Source organism: Phoenix dactylifera, chromosome 13 (genome assembly GCF_009389715.1).
Source record: "Phoenix dactylifera cultivar Barhee BC4 chromosome 13, palm_55x_up_171113_PBpolish2nd_filt_p, whole genome shotgun sequence".
Lineage (NCBI taxonomy): Eukaryota > Viridiplantae > Streptophyta > Magnoliopsida > Arecales > Arecaceae > Phoenix > Phoenix dactylifera.
Genome location: NC_052404.1, coordinates 2470594 through 2488397, shown reverse-complemented (window position 1 = coordinate 2488397; position 17804 = coordinate 2470594). Strand labels below are relative to the sequence as shown.

The 17804-nt window shown below is 40.1% G+C and overlaps 2 protein-coding genes and 1 long non-coding RNA gene across 3 annotated transcripts in view; 1 reads left to right on the top strand and 2 right to left on the bottom strand.

The window, feature by feature from the left end:
* Positions 1-446: 446 nt before the first annotated feature.
* On the bottom strand, positions 447-4204 carry LOC103711721 (inactive beta-amylase 9). The gene is made up of 3 exons (XM_008797980.4): positions 3812-4204; positions 2134-2601; positions 447-2010 (listed from the first exon to the last, which is right to left on the bottom strand). Exons 1-3 carry the CDS (start codon positions 4037-4039, stop codon positions 1132-1134), a joined length of 1575 nt encoding a protein of 524 aa, XP_008796202.1. The 5' UTR covers positions 4040-4204; the 3' UTR covers positions 447-1131.
* Positions 4205-9606: 5402 nt separating this feature from the next.
* LOC103711722 lies at positions 9607-11228 on the bottom strand. Its single transcript, XR_604819.3, has 2 exons — positions 10991-11228; positions 9607-9935 (listed from the first exon to the last, which is right to left on the bottom strand). It is a non-coding gene; the product is annotated as an uncharacterized LOC103711722 (long non-coding RNA).
* A 2853-nt stretch (positions 11229-14081) lies between these two features.
* The window catches only part of LOC103711723, a 5153-nt gene continuing 1430 nt past the window's right edge, over positions 14082-17804 (top strand). The window contains 1 exon segment of the mRNA XM_008797981.4: positions 14082-15005. Coding sequence (XP_008796203.2) covers positions 14871-15005 — 135 coding nt within the window. The 5' untranslated portion in view covers positions 14082-14870.

The window sequence follows — 17804 nt, the reverse complement described above, 5'->3', positions numbered from 1 at the left end:
TTGTAGTGTGGTCCATCATAGAATTGCTGAGCCTGATAAATATCTCCTTGTTAGTTATGTTAATTCACAAGGGAAAGCCTGACTAGATAAATAACTTCAAATGAAGCTGTACACCTCTCTTCTGTGTCTATCCGTAGATTCCACATCTAATTCAAAAGATTGGGCTGCTCTATCAACATCAGTTAATCTGGGGCCTTTTCTAATCTAATTTATCATTATGTAGATTCTCTCTCATCTCAGGGATCCTTCCAATAAACACGATCATAATCATCAATATACTTACAACATCACATATTAAGACTGAAACTCTTATTGTAACTTATAAAAAAAAAATGTTTTGCCAAATATAAGCCAGTTTTTCTGAACTAAGACCATCATGTTTCTCATGGTTGTTGAATTCATCATGGGTTTTCCTTCATAAAACTAAGCAGCAACCAAACAACATCTTCAAGAAGGAAGCAACTTGTTTTTTAAACATAACATATACTTCCCAAAATATTATATAATCAACAGCTCAAACTCATTGTACAACATAAAATGGCAGCTCACATATATATCTAGATGCACGATATAAATCTAGATGCCTCAAAAATTTAGCAGCAGATGACAAGTTTGTGCTACATATCTCTATTTTTTTTTTCTTTTCTTTTCTTTCTTTTTTCTTTTTTTTGGTGCTAAAAACGGACGCTTCATACAGTTCTAGCACGGATACATCCAATAAAATCAGATAACAATAAATTTCAAAGTGTTCTGGACAACTCCTCCTCCTCCTCGGCCCCTAAGGTATCTCCGGAACGACAAGCCACGTAAAAAGCCACCCAATCTGCAGTTTCGTTGGCCTGTCTAAATACATGCTTAGTCCGAAAGGCCACTTCATCACTCACCATAGTCCAAATATTCTAAAGCAGGAGTGTCCCCCTCCACCGCCACTCGGGCCATCCTAGATCCAGTTGATCACAGTGGCTAAGTCACCCTCCAATATAACTGAGCAGGTCTGTAGCACACGCCGAGCATGACTCAGGCCGGGCCTATGCTTACGTATCTCTACCAATGATATTATCAGCCTATTTCAGTAATTCCGCATATCCCTACTACTCAATACATATATTAACAGTGCACAGAGCAGTACCCTTAAGCTGCTTGCATCTCTCGATCCACCGATAGGGATAACTTCTCCTCCTTGTTGCTTGGCAAATCATCAGAATCCATCTCTGACTGGGCCATGCTCCTTACGAACTCCATAAACAGAGGCCAATGCTCTGGCGAGAAGAAGAAAGCGCCCATTCTGTGATACGTAAAAGAATCGACACTTGAATTCTCTGCAGATAGAATTTCCTTAATTCTTCTAAAACCTTCTACGCCGATGCCATCAAGCGAAGAATTCTCCCCGGAAACCCTCACCCCATGCTTCTCACACGCCTTCATTATCTGAGATAGCAGCGACTCGGGGCTCGATCTCAGGCCATGAGGTTGCTCCTTGCCCAAGAGGTCCATTCCAGGGATGATCATTGCACAAGAATTCCTTGCGAACATCTCGCCGACGGCATCGTACCCGTCCCTTCCATATGTGTTGTAGAATCCAGCAGTCAGCTGAGCCGGCCGGGACCGGGTGTCGTGCCACCAGGGCAAAAGTGGCACCTTTGCAGACAGAGTCACCGGCAAATCACCAAACACTTTCGATGCAGTTGAGAGCATCCGATCACCATGGGATAGGAGCTGCCCTGAGTACCAGGAGAGGAAGAAATTTCCATAGGGGGTCTCCCACGAGCCGCCATTCTCCCTGAAGAAGTTGCCGGAATCCGGCGACTGGTCGTACTCCGGGGCATTATGGGGACCAGAGAGGCCCCACAGTGGGTTTCCGGACTCCTCGGCATGCCGTTTGAGATCGGCCAGCATGTATTTATCGTAGCATTGGAATTCTCCGACGCCTGTAAACAGATGGCTTCCAGTGGAGGGGGGGAACGAGGGGTACCGGAGCTCGCCATTGGGTCCGAGACTCACCGAAATGTCCTGAAAAAGAAATTGGGTGGCAAAGAGAGAGAAGCACGAATTTTACATCAAAGAATGAAGAAAGAGTATAAAGGTGGAGGCTTTTGATCAAAAGACGCACAAAGGTGGAAGCTTTTTGCTTACCGTGATGGTGGAGCCGATGAAATCGGAGAAGGCGGAACGGAAACTACGGAAGAACTCCTCGAAGGCTTGCAACGGGGTCTTGCCGTCGAGGACAGGGAGGTTGTCGACGGCGAGGGAGAGGCAGTCCTGGCGGCGGCGGCCGGAGCGGTCGGTGAAGAGGAGGTCGGGGTTGGCGTCGGCGAGGCGGGAGACCCAGTCGGGGAGGGGGAAGGCCGGGCGGCGGGAGGCGTGGAGGTGGAGGGAGACGCGGAGGCGGAGACCGGCGTCGCGGACCATGTCGGCGAGGGCGAGGTAGGCGGACCATTCGCCGGCAGCGGCGACGCCCCACCACACGGGGAGCTCGACGCCTTGGGCGCCGAGGAGCTTGAGGGCGCGGAGCCCCGCCGCGATGGCCTTGGCGTGGTTCACGGCGTTGCAGTCGGAGACCGCGTCGAGAGGTAGACCCACGAATAGCCGAACCGGACCGGTCTGAACCGAAACAAAAAGAACAATTAATTTTTTTTCCCCAGAATTCCAGTAATCGGTAAAATTGAAGTGATCTGGACCGTTTATGTTACCAAAACGCATAGAGATCTCTATGGGGCATCCCGATTCCGTCCTTTAGGTGGACACGACCCCGAAAGCCAGGATGACCCATAGGGAGGTATTAGCCGTCCGCATAGAAACTTCTATGCAAGGGTTTAAACGGGTGCCTTTTTTTTGGTTTTTCTAGGTATATATATTTTTTAAATATTAGCATTTGCATGAACACTCCCTCAAAATTGATATTTATACGTATATCCTCATTAAATACTTATATATATTGCATATATATTCATACCGTCTAATATCATTAAGAAGTTAGCGATTTAAAATTAAAATAATGAAAATATGATTATTGATAAACATGTAAAACAAAAAAGCTTATAAGAGTGTATATATAAATAGTAATTTTAGAAAATATTCATACAATTTTATATATTTAGGAAGATGTATATACATAAAAAATCTTTTTAATTTTTACATAAATATTCTTCTAAATATTGAATTTTTTTATGAATACCTTCTAAATTAATATCGAAATTGCATAAATAAAAAAAATAAACTTAAAATTTTTTATATATGAATCTTCTTAAAAATCTGGAATTGTATAAATATTTTGTAAAGCATTATTTGCATATATATTTTTATTTTTTTATTTTATTTTTTTTTTTTTTGCAAAACGACAGAGATCTCTACGGGGCAGCCCGATTCCATTTTTTCGGTAGACACGACCCCGAAAGTCAGGATGACCCATATAGAAACTTCTATGCACGTGTTCAAACGGGTGCCTTTTTTTCTTTTCCCTTTGGTTTTTTTGGTGGAAGCGGAACAAAGGGCGTCTTTTTTTTCTTTTGATGGTAAAGGGTGTCATTTTTTCCACTTTTATTATTTCAAGGAAAAAGGCTTTGGGGCTCAACCATGGTACAAAAGAGCAGAAGGTAGTGACCAAGAAGTTGGTTCCATATACGTACGCTGTTCTCTGTATCGAGTTACACAGGCGATTTACTCGAACAAGATGGATGAACAAACAAACAACAACAACTTCAAATTCTTACGATTTATTTCCATATTACCCAATAAAAATAAAAAAAAGTACTTAGCTCTACCAGATCTGTTATCTTAAATCTAACATGAAACATTAAAGAGAAGAGTTTACCGATTTCTTTGGGGCGTTCAATTCTGCCTCCCGGACGGCCATCTCGGACCGGACGCCACTGCGAGCCATCTTAACCGCCCCTTTCCGGCCCCTCCCGGTCGCCGGATCGAATCGGATCCGGTCCACTCTGGACCCTGTCCGCCCCGATTCAACGAGCCCAAGTTTCCTGGTCGCGAAGAGCTCCGGCTTCACCACGCCGGCCCGCCGGCCCATCAACGCCACCTCCATGGTTGTGTGTGAGAGAGAGAGAAAAGAGGGAGAAGGATATGAGAGGAGATTATTGGGGATAGCTTCTTTGTTTTGCCTTGGTGGTTGGAGCGGAGGAGGATAGTAGCTTATAAAGAGGGCTCACAATAGAGCAAAAAGTCCTTCCACGTGTCGAGCTCATCTCTGGCTGCAGTGAAACTCGATATAAGTATTCCTTTTTTTAATCATTCTATGGGCCTCTTTTCTTGGTCCACGTTTGCCTACTATTTCCTCTAGTTACCAAAAATGCCCTTAGTTATCGGGTCTAATTGCAAATAATGGGTGCGGGAGCCTTTCGGAATAGGGGAGGGTGTTTCCGTAATTTAGACGGAGCAGCGATTCCGTGCAGGTATCCTGGGGATAATAACATGGGGCGAGCATGTGGGCCACGTGGCAGGTGTTCATTGAGTGGTCGGAGATGAACGAGGGCCACCGATCGAGATCCCCAACCGGTCGGATAGGGCTGGAGTAGCATTCGACATGGATCAGCTACAGTACACCCACTCATGCAATAGCACTATTCTATCGACACGTGTCTTCTGTAGATAAAATAGGTCAGGGACGAACTTCGGGTGGGAATGATCGATGGAACACGTGGAGGCATGCGTCTGGTGGTTGGGGGGGGAGACGCGTTGCAACCACCGGGGGACGAGAAGCTTCATCAAACCGCGTCCGCTTTCTTGATGGAGCCGACAGGGCGTAAGACGCGGTGTCCGGACGTGCACGTGGCCGTTGGATGTGGTCTGGGTGGTGCTCGCTTACACGTCTGATCATTCCTTATTAGCTTATTTATATGTTTACTCAAATTAGAACCCCAAGATAACCCTCTCACTGATGCAAGTGGGACCCGCAGCTGATAGCTAAGATTTTTCCCACTTTGGACAAATGACACATTGGCAATTGTTTTGGATAAGTATCTCATGCCTCATCCTAACATGTTGCGAGTGTTGATGGCTAAGAGATATTTGCTAGATATGTATTCGGCTCTTAGGCCCTATTTGGAGGAACTATTAATAGTAGAGCTTTTGAAAATAGAGCTGTTGGAAGTAGAGCTCTCTGAAGCAGAGCGTTTATAAAAAACTGTTTGCTGTTTGGTAACTACATTTCTGAAGTACTGTGGCACTTTAATATGTGTTTGGTAAATAAACTGAGAAAGTATTTTTGTGTGACAAAATGACCATAAAGGACATTATCAGTATTATATAACAGAGCATAATAAAATATAACATGTATTAATACATAAATATATGATATAGTACAATATTAATGTAATGTAATATAATATTATTATAATATAATACTATAACATTATGTATTATAGAATAATAATTTAATATAATATTAAATTATTTAACATAACATATCAATGTATTATGATATAATGTAATATAATATTATATTTATAGTATAATACAATAATAAATATATAAAATATTATTAGTGTAAATTAATTTTTCATCCTTCTAATGACTATTTATCTCTCTAACAAATTTTCTAACTAGGTGATAAAATTGGTTAAATAATTACTAATATTTGTTTTTATTTATTTAGATCAGATTATTTGCTACTCACATATTATTTTTTTATTTATTTATTTTATTTATTTATTATTTTATTTCATTGAAATATAGAGGGGTCGCCGGCCATGGGTGGTGGCCGGCATGGTGGCTGCCACCGTGGGCAGCCACGAGCTCCCAAAACAAAAAAAAAGAAAAAATAGAGAAGAGGAAGAAGGAAAAGAGGCGACGACGTTGAGAGGAAGAAGAAGATAGAGAGGGAGAGGGAGAGGGAGAGGATGGGTGAGAGAGGAAAAGGCGGGATGAGGATTTTGGAAAAAAAAAGTGTGATTTAAAAGGGGATATTTTGGTCCAAAAAATAACTTTTTGACAAAGCTGAAAACAGCGTTTTTGGAAAGCTCCAAATTGAAACTTCTCTCCAAAAGCTATTTTCAGATTCCCGCAAAAGCTGAAACAGTTTTCCGAAAATTTTACCAAACACTATTTTTTATCTAAAAGTACTTTTGCAGGGCCAGAAAGTACTTTTTGGCCCTCCAAAAGCTCCCCCAAACATGGCCTTAGATTTGTTTTCTTCTTTAGGTTGAATATAATTTTTTATCAAAAATCTATAACTTATTACTTCATGTAAAGTTGTTAACTCTTTGCAAGTTCAGAAAGGATGCATGAGCTAAACTTGCAATTGATAAGATATCTTCTTGATTGGCTATATATAAACTTTTTGGAGGCTCCTCAATTCTTTAAATTTGTCTTACCTAAGAATGCATCATCAATTTTTTTTTGGGGGTACAACGGGCTGAGTCAAGATACAATACGTAACATAAAGATGGGGTACAATATCAATTCATATTCATGAGATTTCTCTGGAGTGATGGGCAGCAAAGGAGCATCATCAATTCTAAAAGAATCTAACAAATGGCTAAAGATCTACTGAATTCTTTAATGGCGGAGCTTTAATTTTTTTTCGACTAGATAATTGAAAGAAAATGCCTTGAATGATAATGTTTGAGGTGATCTGGCATGAAGACTATCAAGTTATTCTAGAATAATTTTGTACTACCATCCCTATTAACATATGAAACATATGTACTATATGGGTTATCTCCATGGGCGAGCAGGGACATAAATTGCGACTTGCTTTGGTATTTCTTACCTAACATAGCTATTGTTCTCCATTTAAATCTTGACCCTGAAAATTACAGAGAATTAAATATGTATTTAAAATGTCACATAGTTTAACCAGTAACAATTAAAAAAAAGAAAGAAAGGTCCCTTCTACCTAATCTCTCTCGTGCCTTATATGCGCAAAGAGTAGCATAAAAATGGCAGCATATGTTCTTCTTTTTCATCAACAATTGCAACAGCAATATAATATTTCTAAGCAATGTTTTTCAGAATGAACATTATATTGCTAAAAAATTGAGGCTAAGCCTCTAGAGGTCGGGTGGCTTGATTTTGCTGGAAGATGTAAGTTAGCATTGGAAGATTTGGTTCTTTGATAATTGGTTACTTGGGGTATTTTCGCTATCTGGTCTAGATCTATCTTGCTCTAAGAACTTTCTAATACTATTGACTCATTTAATTTTATTTCTATCACTGATGTATGTTTTTTGATAGGTTTTTTAATTTACCTTATCAAATAAGATCTTGTTGATCGTTTTTTTTTAAATTTACCTTATCAAAGAGGATTTAGAATTCACCATGTAATAAATGATTGCAGTCATTTTAATTTGATTCTCAAGGCCCTTTCCATGAATTGATTCATTATTTGTCATCGTCTCCTCATGAATTCTTCATCACAATCGAAACATGATTTTAAATGACTACAAGATGATCTCAATTATTGAAGAAATCCATTAGAAATTAGATGATTACATCTAAAATGGCATAAGCTGAAAATACGTTCGAAGAAAGATAACAAGTTAAAAACTAAAACCTACAAGTTATCATAGCAAATGTAGAAGTTACAATATAGCAGAGGGCATAAAAGCCCATCCAATGTAGAAAACTTAGCCATTTCTACAGTTTGATGTGATTTGCTAGATCACCATCTAATAGACCCTTCGATCATTTATAGAGAAACAAGGATAGTTTCATTTGTAAAAAATTACATTTGAGTAGTTGCTATCTTTTAGTTAGGGATTTCCTACGATACTAGATTTTCTCCAAGACAAATAACTTCTTGTGTCCTTTTCTGCATGACATGTCCCTTTCTAGAAAAAGCCACGTGGCGCATTCGGACGACCAAGAAAAGTGGTCGGCACATAAGTTTAAAATGTGTCAAACAGAATAACTTGTTAACTTTATCTGCTTAATTAGTTGAAAAAATTGTTGCATAAATAAGTGGTCAGCAAATACTTCTAGAATAAAATAACAAAAGATTTGAACTGGCACTTTAGTTGTGGGTTTATTGGTTTATTACTTCAATCATGAAAGAAAATTACCTTGAACTAGAGGTGGCAATGGATTATATTATATTTTGTTTGGATTGGGTCAAATTAGGGCAACATACAAACTTTGACTCCTCTTCGATCCAACCAAGCACCGAGTTCCAAATCTAAGGCCCGGAAACAATCAACGGGTTGACCATGATTGCCTCTGGTTTGGGTTTAACCGCAACATATTCTAAATCTCTGGTTTTTTTTTTTTTTTTTTTGCTACAACAGATGACTCATACACTTCTAGTATAAATATATCCAAAAAAGCCAAAAGATAATAAGTTTCAAAGTGCTATAGGCAACTCCCTCTCACCAACCCAAACGGTTCCTCCAGAATGAGCAGCCACATACGAGGATACCCAATCCACAGCTTCATTGGCCTTTTTGTAGATAAATTTAGCCGGAAAGACGACGTCTCCACCTACCATGGCTCGAATATTCTGGAGCAAAGGATGGCAGCCACCCATTCTACCGGTGCCTCCTGGATCCAGCCGATCATCATAGTCGAGTCATTCACCCACAACAACCACTCTGAAGTTTGAGCCTTTGATGACGAAGTCTGCGCCACCCCTTCTGCCATCGTCTAGCACGCATCTATCAAAGTTGATCTTGAAAAAACTTGAAGATGGGGGCTTCTAGGTGAAAAACACCGTCTGTGGCACTATAAGAGTAGATGTAGAGCCATAGATGCCCAAAACTATCAAAGGCTTGTCCGATGGACCTGCATGGATGATTTTCGTTGTCTGTACCCGAGCTCACTCCACGATGAATCTAGGTGTAGGGCTGCTCTTTCCAACAGTTCAGGCATTCTTAGCCAGCTAGATATGGTAAGTAGTATAAGTTGCCACAATGGCTACATATCGAATTTGAGAAATGGTGGCCCACTATTTGAGCATTGGAAAAAACCAACCATGCGTATGATCCTTATTCAAGGACATGAATCAACAAGACCTAAATTATCTTGATTGATATAGAACTCTTCTCTTGCTGCCCGGGCGAGGTTAAGCTTTGATCCATATTTGTTTAACTCATGAGAAAAAGTTTGATGCACGCTTTACCTAAACAACGTAACCTGGAACTAACTCAGTGCGAAGAGGATTGAGCCAGGTTTCTGGGCTGGATCAAAAATTTGCCAGCTTTGCCATAAATCAAGTGGAAATTAAAATATCTTAGAAAGAATAATAGCAGATTATCCAAGAGCAAGAAATTTGAATTGGTGCCGCCAACATCCACTTAGCATAGCTAAATTTAGGGTAATGTGAAACCGGAATAAAATTATTTGCTTTGCCTCGTATCTTAGTTAGAAAATTATGGATTAAATTTGCTTGCCTGTTATTCTATCTCCTGAATTCGAATTCTCCCATTGTGGTTCCAAAATTTCAGTTTATGGATTTTATTTAGTAAATCATGTTCAAACAAGTTTAAGGCATTGGAAACAATCTTTTTGGGCTCAACATTAATCAAATAACATTAAATTATACTCGTAACATGCTCCAGTTTTTTTCGAGTTCAGAATCAACCAAGCTGGCTATGTCGCCGCTCCGGTATTTAGCCGAGCTCATAGGTAGCTTGGGGGAAGATCATCATGGTGGCCAAGTTGATTTATAAGATATTGCGTAAGCTGTTTGAGAATTTGTGCTCCATTAGATGTTACAGACCAGTTGATTCGATGCCAAATCCAAAATTATTACATAAATAATTCGAAATAAAAAAAAGGTTTATACAAGAAAAGTGAGCACTAAGCACTCCTTTATTGTTGTGAAGCACACACATGACACATCCAACTGCAATATTTATCATACATCTGATCACATCAAATGGTTTGATAGAGGCCGTCAAAATGCAGGCCCAGGTGGTCCTGGGGGCCCACCAAATAATGGGCCACAACAATCCCGGAGCAACCCGCAGCAACACAAGAAGTACAAGCTGCAAGCACAAAGAAATAGCAGGTCATATTCGATGGCTATGGATTATTTTGCTATGTAGAGAATTAACCCTCTCAGATAAAATAGCAGAAGGCATCTATCTTCAAGTAAAAGGTGGGGGAAAAATAATTGCAAATGAGAACAGTCTTCGCTCAAACAGCATTAAAAATTTTTCATTAGGTTAATATAGTTAATAAACAATTTGTTCGCTAGTTTGAGCTACATAATAAGAGGTAGCATTTCCTATCGATAGAATAAGTCTGCTAGATGCAAACATGGCAACAAAATTCTCTACCTGAACAGAATAATCCACTCGATCGATACATATATCTTAGGAGCATGGTCGAACTCACAACCTTTAGTAAACCAACAAGCCATCAAAACATATAGAATCAGGTGGTACTTAGCTATTAGATCAAAACAAAATTGAGAAAGTAGCATTCTACATGCTTAATGCCCCAAAATATGAGCTAACCTATGTTAGTTTATTTTTTTTTTAAAAAAAAATATGAATAATGATCTATAGATAATATACTTTTTTTTTAGTATTTAACTCCTTTTTGACAGAGTTTAGAGAAGCATTAGCTGATTTTTCCACCAAATATCTAAGATACATTACTACAAACCTTCTGGTATTATATAAATATGTGTATCAAAATTGTTCCATGGATAACACAATGTTGATAAATCTTTGAGTTAGGACCATATAAATAATCATCATGTGCCAAAAATAAAAAAATGTTACTTAGATCCACAGGCCAAGAACTATACTTTATGGTGGTTCCTCATGGATGTGCTGAATACCAAAGTCACTGTGAATCAATTAACCAAATCTCTCCAACCATCCAACCAAATGAGACCTAACTCATGATCAAAGTCTTCAAGGTTACAGCATGATCCTTGTGGATGTACCCCAAATATGTTTGAGAAATGCTCATATGTTTGATAAATTGTAAGGACTACAACAAATTTTCTGTTTTTTTTAAGGTAACAAACAATAAATTCTGTGAAAACATTAAATTGAATGAAAAAGAAAGAGAGAGAAGGCAAATGTACCATGAAGATAAGCAGCCACACGGTCCATCAAAACCACCACCCGGACCACCAGGCCCTGGCCCGAAACCGGGCGGCCCTCCAGGCCCTGGTCCAGGCCCAGGTCCTCCTGGTCCCATTCTCTCTCTCTCTCTCACACACACACACACAAAGATGAGACTAAGAGCCTCCAAATCCAACAAGGAACGGTGAGCTAAGAATCTCTAAATCCAACAAGGAAAGATGCTAATATATAGATATATATATAGGAGGAAGAGAGAATGTTTTTGGTTAACAAGCCATAGCAAAACAAATGACCGACCTACCATTCCAAATCTTTTCGTAGCTGCCCTTCCAAGAACTAGAAGTCTAACTTACGTGCACGTTTCTGTCAGCCACCTTTGTATATGGACAAATTAAGGGTTTGGCTTGCCATGACGTAGGTGGGCCTCGGAGTCTGGATAGAGTCCTTAGAAGCATCCATGGATGGCTCTATCATGTCTTCAGCTGTGGGCGAAAGCTCGCTGTTTAATTCCGTAAGCAGACTGGCAATCAGGTATACAATAATAGTTATCGAGCTATCAGCATTCAAGGATGTATAAGTGCCAACTAGATTTTAGGATATTAATATTGAATGACATTTTTGTCGTTTAAAGCATGATAGCAAGTCCTAGATTTTATTGTATAGCTAGAGGTGCAAATGGGTCGGTCGGATCAGATGAGTGACCCAGACCTAATCTAGTTCTTTGTTCGGGTTCTAATTTTGGACCCATATCCAACTTAATAGAAGATCAGATTGGATCGGATCCACTGCTATAATTTTTGACTCAACGGATCATTCGGGTCGAGTTAGGTCCATATATAACCCTGACCCAACCAAAAAAATTTGAGTCTGGTTCGGATTTGGGTCGGGTCTGGTTCGGGTCAACCCATCCCTGGCTCCATAATTTGTTTGTACCTTTACGGGTTGCGGCCTGCGGGTCCAAATAATATTACAAATTCGGGTTGGGTTGTAGGATTGAAAATTCAAAATTATTCAAATTTCAAATAAGTCGGATCGGATCGGGTCTAAATTCAGTAAACTTAGACCCGACTCGAAAAATAAAAATGGATCCAATTTTAGGACCAGACCCAACCTTACGAGTCCTGCAAAATAGTTCGAGTCGGATCATGGGTCAATCCGACTCATTTGCAGCCTTATATACTGCTTACAAAGCATGCAGGTCTTTTGCCTTTGTATTTTCGAATTAACTACTGTAGCTATAACTTGTAGCCAGATTTGCCGTATATTTGATGAAAAAAAGAGAAAAAGCAAAGCTACATGAAGCTACTATCAAGACCTCGTAATTGGTTATATATTATGTAGTTTCCCATAGGGCACGACAAGGATAGTAATACATTATCTTGAGAAAAAAAGCACCAATTCTACTGTATTAGTTTGCTGAAGGAAGAGGGACTCTGGTATCGAATTTTTTAATAACAGTATCTATAGAAATGAATTCTCTAGCATTTGATTCCTTACCGCCGAAGGATTTATTAGTACACTTGAAAGATAACCTAGAAAATAGAAAGAACAGTTTGATAATTGGTTTATATGGATCCTGTACGGTTGAGACCAAAAGTGAAAATAATATTGCCAAAAATTGACAAGGTAACATTTCCATTTCTTCATCAGAGATGAGTCCCCTTTGAAACCAGAATTGTTTTTCCTTGATATCGAACACACCAAGCTGGTAGTAGCATCGGCCTATCAGTTCCCTGCAATAGTTTCATGGATTGGAGAGAGTTTTCTAGCTGGCTTTCTAAATTTAGCAAGTATGGGTAATTGAAGCCAGCATAAGGGCACTGGGATTGATTGGAGCAGGACAGCAACATAATGCTACACATTTGGTCGTGCTTAAACTCCACTTTGATCCCTCTCGAAAATTTCGCTCATATCAGAGTTGCTTCATGGAGTTTTAAAATAAAGCATTACAGCTATGGTTGCAATATTCATACGGTTAAAGCAAAAAAAATTCGAACCACAATTTGTTGGAATCGCAATGGATTGCTGAAAGTGGAGTGTGCGCTGCGCTCTTTGTGAGAACTCGTACGGACGTGTGTTTAGTTTTACATTAGTTATTTACTGGACAGATCTTTGATACTTATATATATCAAGAAACTTAAATAATACCTTTCAGCTAATCTTTTTTGGATGAGATTCTGGGTTGTTAAAAATGGTATCAGAGCGAACTTGGCCCATAGCCTATGTGGACTAGGTGCGGGCATGTGTTTAGTCTCACATCGGTTATTCGCCAAGAAGATCTTTGATACTTATACAAGACTAATAAACTTAAAAAATATCTTTTGGCTAGCCTTTTTAAAATAAGATCCTAGCATCGGATGTAAACCTAAGCCGGTCCCATCTTTTAAATTGAGAACCAAATGTATCACCTAAGTTTTTTTATTAACAAAACAATAGGTGTATCGTCCAACAAACTAAACTACTTAAAGTAGTTTATAATCTTTCGCCGATCAAATGCCAATTTTTTTATCTCTTCTTGATAATTAGTTTCGAAATATTCAATAAAATTGGATGTTTGCAGATCAAGGACAACATGATCAGAAACATGTTTGTGGAACATTCATTAAAAATTGAAGATCAATCATGTGGTTTTTTTTTTTTTTGCTTTGAAAAAGGGGCAGGGGGGAGGAAGGGACAAGCCCACCCCGCGTAGCAAACCCACTGGGCCCCCGCCCCGCCAGGAGAATGTTCGATGCGGGCAGAAATGGCCATGTGTTGGGCACCCCGACCGGTTTTACTCATAACCCTCCCCACCCGTAGGCCCGCTCAGCTACTTCCTCTGAGCTCTGGCTCGAGTCCCACGTGTGAGTACGTCACACCCGGCAACCACCCCGGCTACTGAGCGGTTCAAGAGCGGTCCTACACCACAAGTCCAAGCAGTGGCCCAAAGTAGTGAGCTTCGGTCCACAATTTAATTATCGCCGCAGCGATTCGAACTTGGAACCTTGTGGTTAGAATTGCTGCCCAAGAACCACTAGGCTACCACCTTGCCTGGCAATCATGTGGTCTTTTGTGACTGACTCGCTTCAGCCCGGAACCAAACCACCTTTCCATTTTTAGTGCATGGTTTGAACTTTTGAAACCTCCTTTCCCTCTTCAGTCCTTCACCGTCCCTCCCCCCCCTCCCCGGCCACTCCCAATCCCTAATAATTCTCCAATGTCCAAGAAGAAAATCCCACCAGAAAGCGAACCCGGCGGCGATGGCAGCGCCGGCCGACGCCCTAACCCACCAAACCCCTCTCCGAAGGTCTCCCCGATTCCATCCCCAGAAGAACGACGATCCAATTTCCAAGAGCAACCCCAGCTCCAATCTTCTCCTTTCTCGCCGGATTCGAAGCAGACCCAGAAGAAATCCTCCGGGATCGCTCAAGTCCCGGCAAATCTCGGTGCCGGCACGGCCGAATGCGTCCCAGAGCCGGAGACGGTCCCCGAGATTAGCCTCCAATTCGGCCGAGGTCACGAAGAAAGATGCCGATTTCTCGCAGAGCCGGAGGAGGTCTCCGAGGTTTGCCTCCCAATTCGGCCGAGGTCACGAAGAAGATGCCGATTCTCGCAGAGCCGGAGGAGGTCTCCGAGGTTTGCCTCCAATTCGGCGAGTCACGAAGAAAGATGCCATTTCTCGCAGAGCCGGAGGAGTCTCCGAGGTTTGCCTCTGATCTGGCTGATGTTATGAAGAAAGATGGAGCTTTCGTTGTCAAACCGAGCGGTCTGGGAGATTGATGGCTTCTCCGAGGTTGCACCAAAGGGTTGCTGTTGATTGGACGGGGGACGAGAATAGTGATCGAGAGAGGGGAGAGGGAGAAGAAGAGGAGAAAGAGAGTGGAGAATGTTGAAGCGGAGATGGAGACAGGAAGAAGCGAGGTGGAGGAATGTTGCGGCTTCGAGGCTTGGACGAGAGAGCAGGAGGCGGCGTTGCGGAGGGCTTTACTTTTGGCGAGGCCATCACCGCATTTCTGGAAGAAGGTGTCCAAAATGGTATTTTGCCAGGCCTTTCTTTTGGCAGTTTCATTTTTGTGGCTTTCATATGATCTTCTTGATTCAAGATTCTGGACATGGTAAATTCAACTTGAATATTCTGCCCTGTTAGGGCTTTACCCACTCAATTCCTTAGATTGGAAAAAATATTGAATAGTTAAATTGGCAAATCTTTGGCTGGCTCCATATATGTTCCAATTACATGTGAGATGAGTCCATCTTGTTGGCTCCTAGATTAACCTGCTACTAGGTATCCAGAGCAGTTGGATTTGATAGTTGGCATATAGATTTCATTTAGGACTAGTTTGCAGATATGCCGGAATGGAAGTTTTGAATTTCTTATGAGTTCCCTATATCTGCACCTTTGCAAGCGGCTCTGGCTAATGCCAGTATTCTACAAGAGTTTGTGTAATTTCCTGCATGTACTTCTTTCAGATTCATGATCAGAAAATATGTATTGTGGGTACTCGAAATGCTTTGAACACGTCTTTGCGTCATACTACGGTAATACTCGACCAACACATTTATCAAATTTTCTGTCTTTTGGATCTTTGTGGTGGTCCATGTTGTTCTGATTTCCCTAAGAAATCAATCATCGTTGTCGCAGTAATTGTGTTGTTTTGCTTATTTTTTTTGGGTTTTACAAGCCTAGTATCTATGATTATGCCAACTGTAGAGAGGTCTTGTAGATAAGAGCATATTTGGAACCTGTGAGGGCAATTTTGGAAGTTGGAACACTTATCCAATTTTATCTAGTTAAAAATGTTCTGCAGTTTGGATTAACATAGCTGGCCTTATTGAACAATTTTTTTTTTAAATGATGTTGAATGTTTGAATGCATTCATTTTAGAGTATAGCACACAGAAGAAGTTGGCATAAGAAGAGTGCACTTTTCTCATTCAGCATACTCTGGTTTTTGATAGAAAAGACGAGTTTCTGATTTCGACTCTGAATCCCTAATGCTAGCAATGCTGATAATAGGCCAACGAGAAAGGTGGAAGGTCAACTCATGGTTGATGACAGATGTAAAGACGAGGCGTGCATTATTTGGGATTTAGTTTAAATTTTCTAATTCTATAGAGTTATCTATGAGTGGACAACACTGCAGTTACACTTGATCATGCTGAGAAAACAGTGAAGTGCCTGTTATAGCCATGGTGTACTTGATGGCATCACAACTTGATTTTGTTGCCATTGAGAAATGGCAAGGCTCTGCTAAGGCAACTAGGTGAAAGATGTAAAGTTTCCCCCCCAAGAAAGGGATATACAACTGGGAAATTATCTTCTGTTTAGAAGCAACCATCTGTAATGGTGTCCCCATAGCAGCAACAATAAGTAAGGATTCTTTTTCATGTGACATAATAGACGGGAAAGAAGCTAGTTCTAAACTTGGAGCCTTTTGGGATTTCAATATAAACAGTATAAGAAACTTTAGTTGGGGAGATTGAATTGAAAGGAGTAAAAAAGAAAAATATGAAGACTGGCAACGGCTTACGATTATAAATATGTGGGCAGGATAGAACTATTAAAGGTCAATTGGGAGAGAGAACTGTATGCTACTAGAGAGGGATATACTAATGCAAGGTATTCTGGATGGAGAAGAAATATAAGCGTGATGACTAGCAGTAAAAGCCATCTAAGAGAAATAGTAGAGGAGAGGAGAGGCATATGATGAACAAGGATTCTGAGTTAGAAACTTGGTGAGTGGTTTGTGGTGGCCTACAATCTATCAATATGCATATATTCTATATGTCGAGTCTCTTAAGAGAAAAGAAAGAACCTAATAAATGTCATAAGATATTACTAGGAAAAAATTGATCACCCAGGATAAGTTGATAGTAATGTATCTGCATTTTAGAAGAAAGAAAGAAAAACTATAAAATGTTTGAAAAAATATATCAAAGAAGTTTAAAGGATACAAGTGTATCATTCCTTAAAAAATGGAAAAAAAAATGATGTCAGATTACATGAGAAATTGTTCTAAAAGATTGCTGGTACTGTGGAAGTCAAATAGTCAGATGAATGAATAAAGAAACTTGGGTTGTGGATTGTAGAAATTCAAGTGGCAAACAAAAGTGGTCTTGCTTCTAAAATGCGAGAAGTTATAATATGATAGACCTCAAGCCCTCAGCAGATTATAAGAATTGTAAACTCAGAGATAATAGTGAGGTCCTTAGTCCTTACCAAAAAAGGAGAGAGACATAGTGAGGTTAGAATTGTGAACTGGAGAAAATAATGAGGTTACTATAACTTTTGTTGGTATCTTCAGGCCAAGTATTGAAATACCATGTACCAACATTCATGCCAATCACTGCTAGAATGGTACAGTGCAAGAACCTATCTGGAAAATGGGTTTCCTGGCCAATCTACAAGCAGCGGTGGACCAATGTGACTGGCAGCATACAATAGAATGTGCCTGTATTCAAACAAAATCTTGGCATCACTTGTTACGGGGAACTGGAGTTATTTTGTCAAGACGTGTGTGGGTGAGTATACTTAGGCTAGGTGTCTTTGTTTCTAAAGGTAGTCATTTGCTGCATATCAAGTGGTGTCTGAGTAGGTACTGTCTTTTAAGTTCCACAAGGGCTTTCTTGGATAGAAACGATAGCTTGCTTGCTTCTAGAAATGGTGTCATTAGATGATTGGTGTCATTCCATTTGTGGAAATTTAGTATCCGGTCAAATTATTTCCCTTCTCCTTTTTAATAAAACTAGCTATATTTTCTATATATATTTTTTCGTAGATTTTACTATTTACAAGGCTCGATTATTGAGCTTGTTCGTTCATGTCTACAATAAG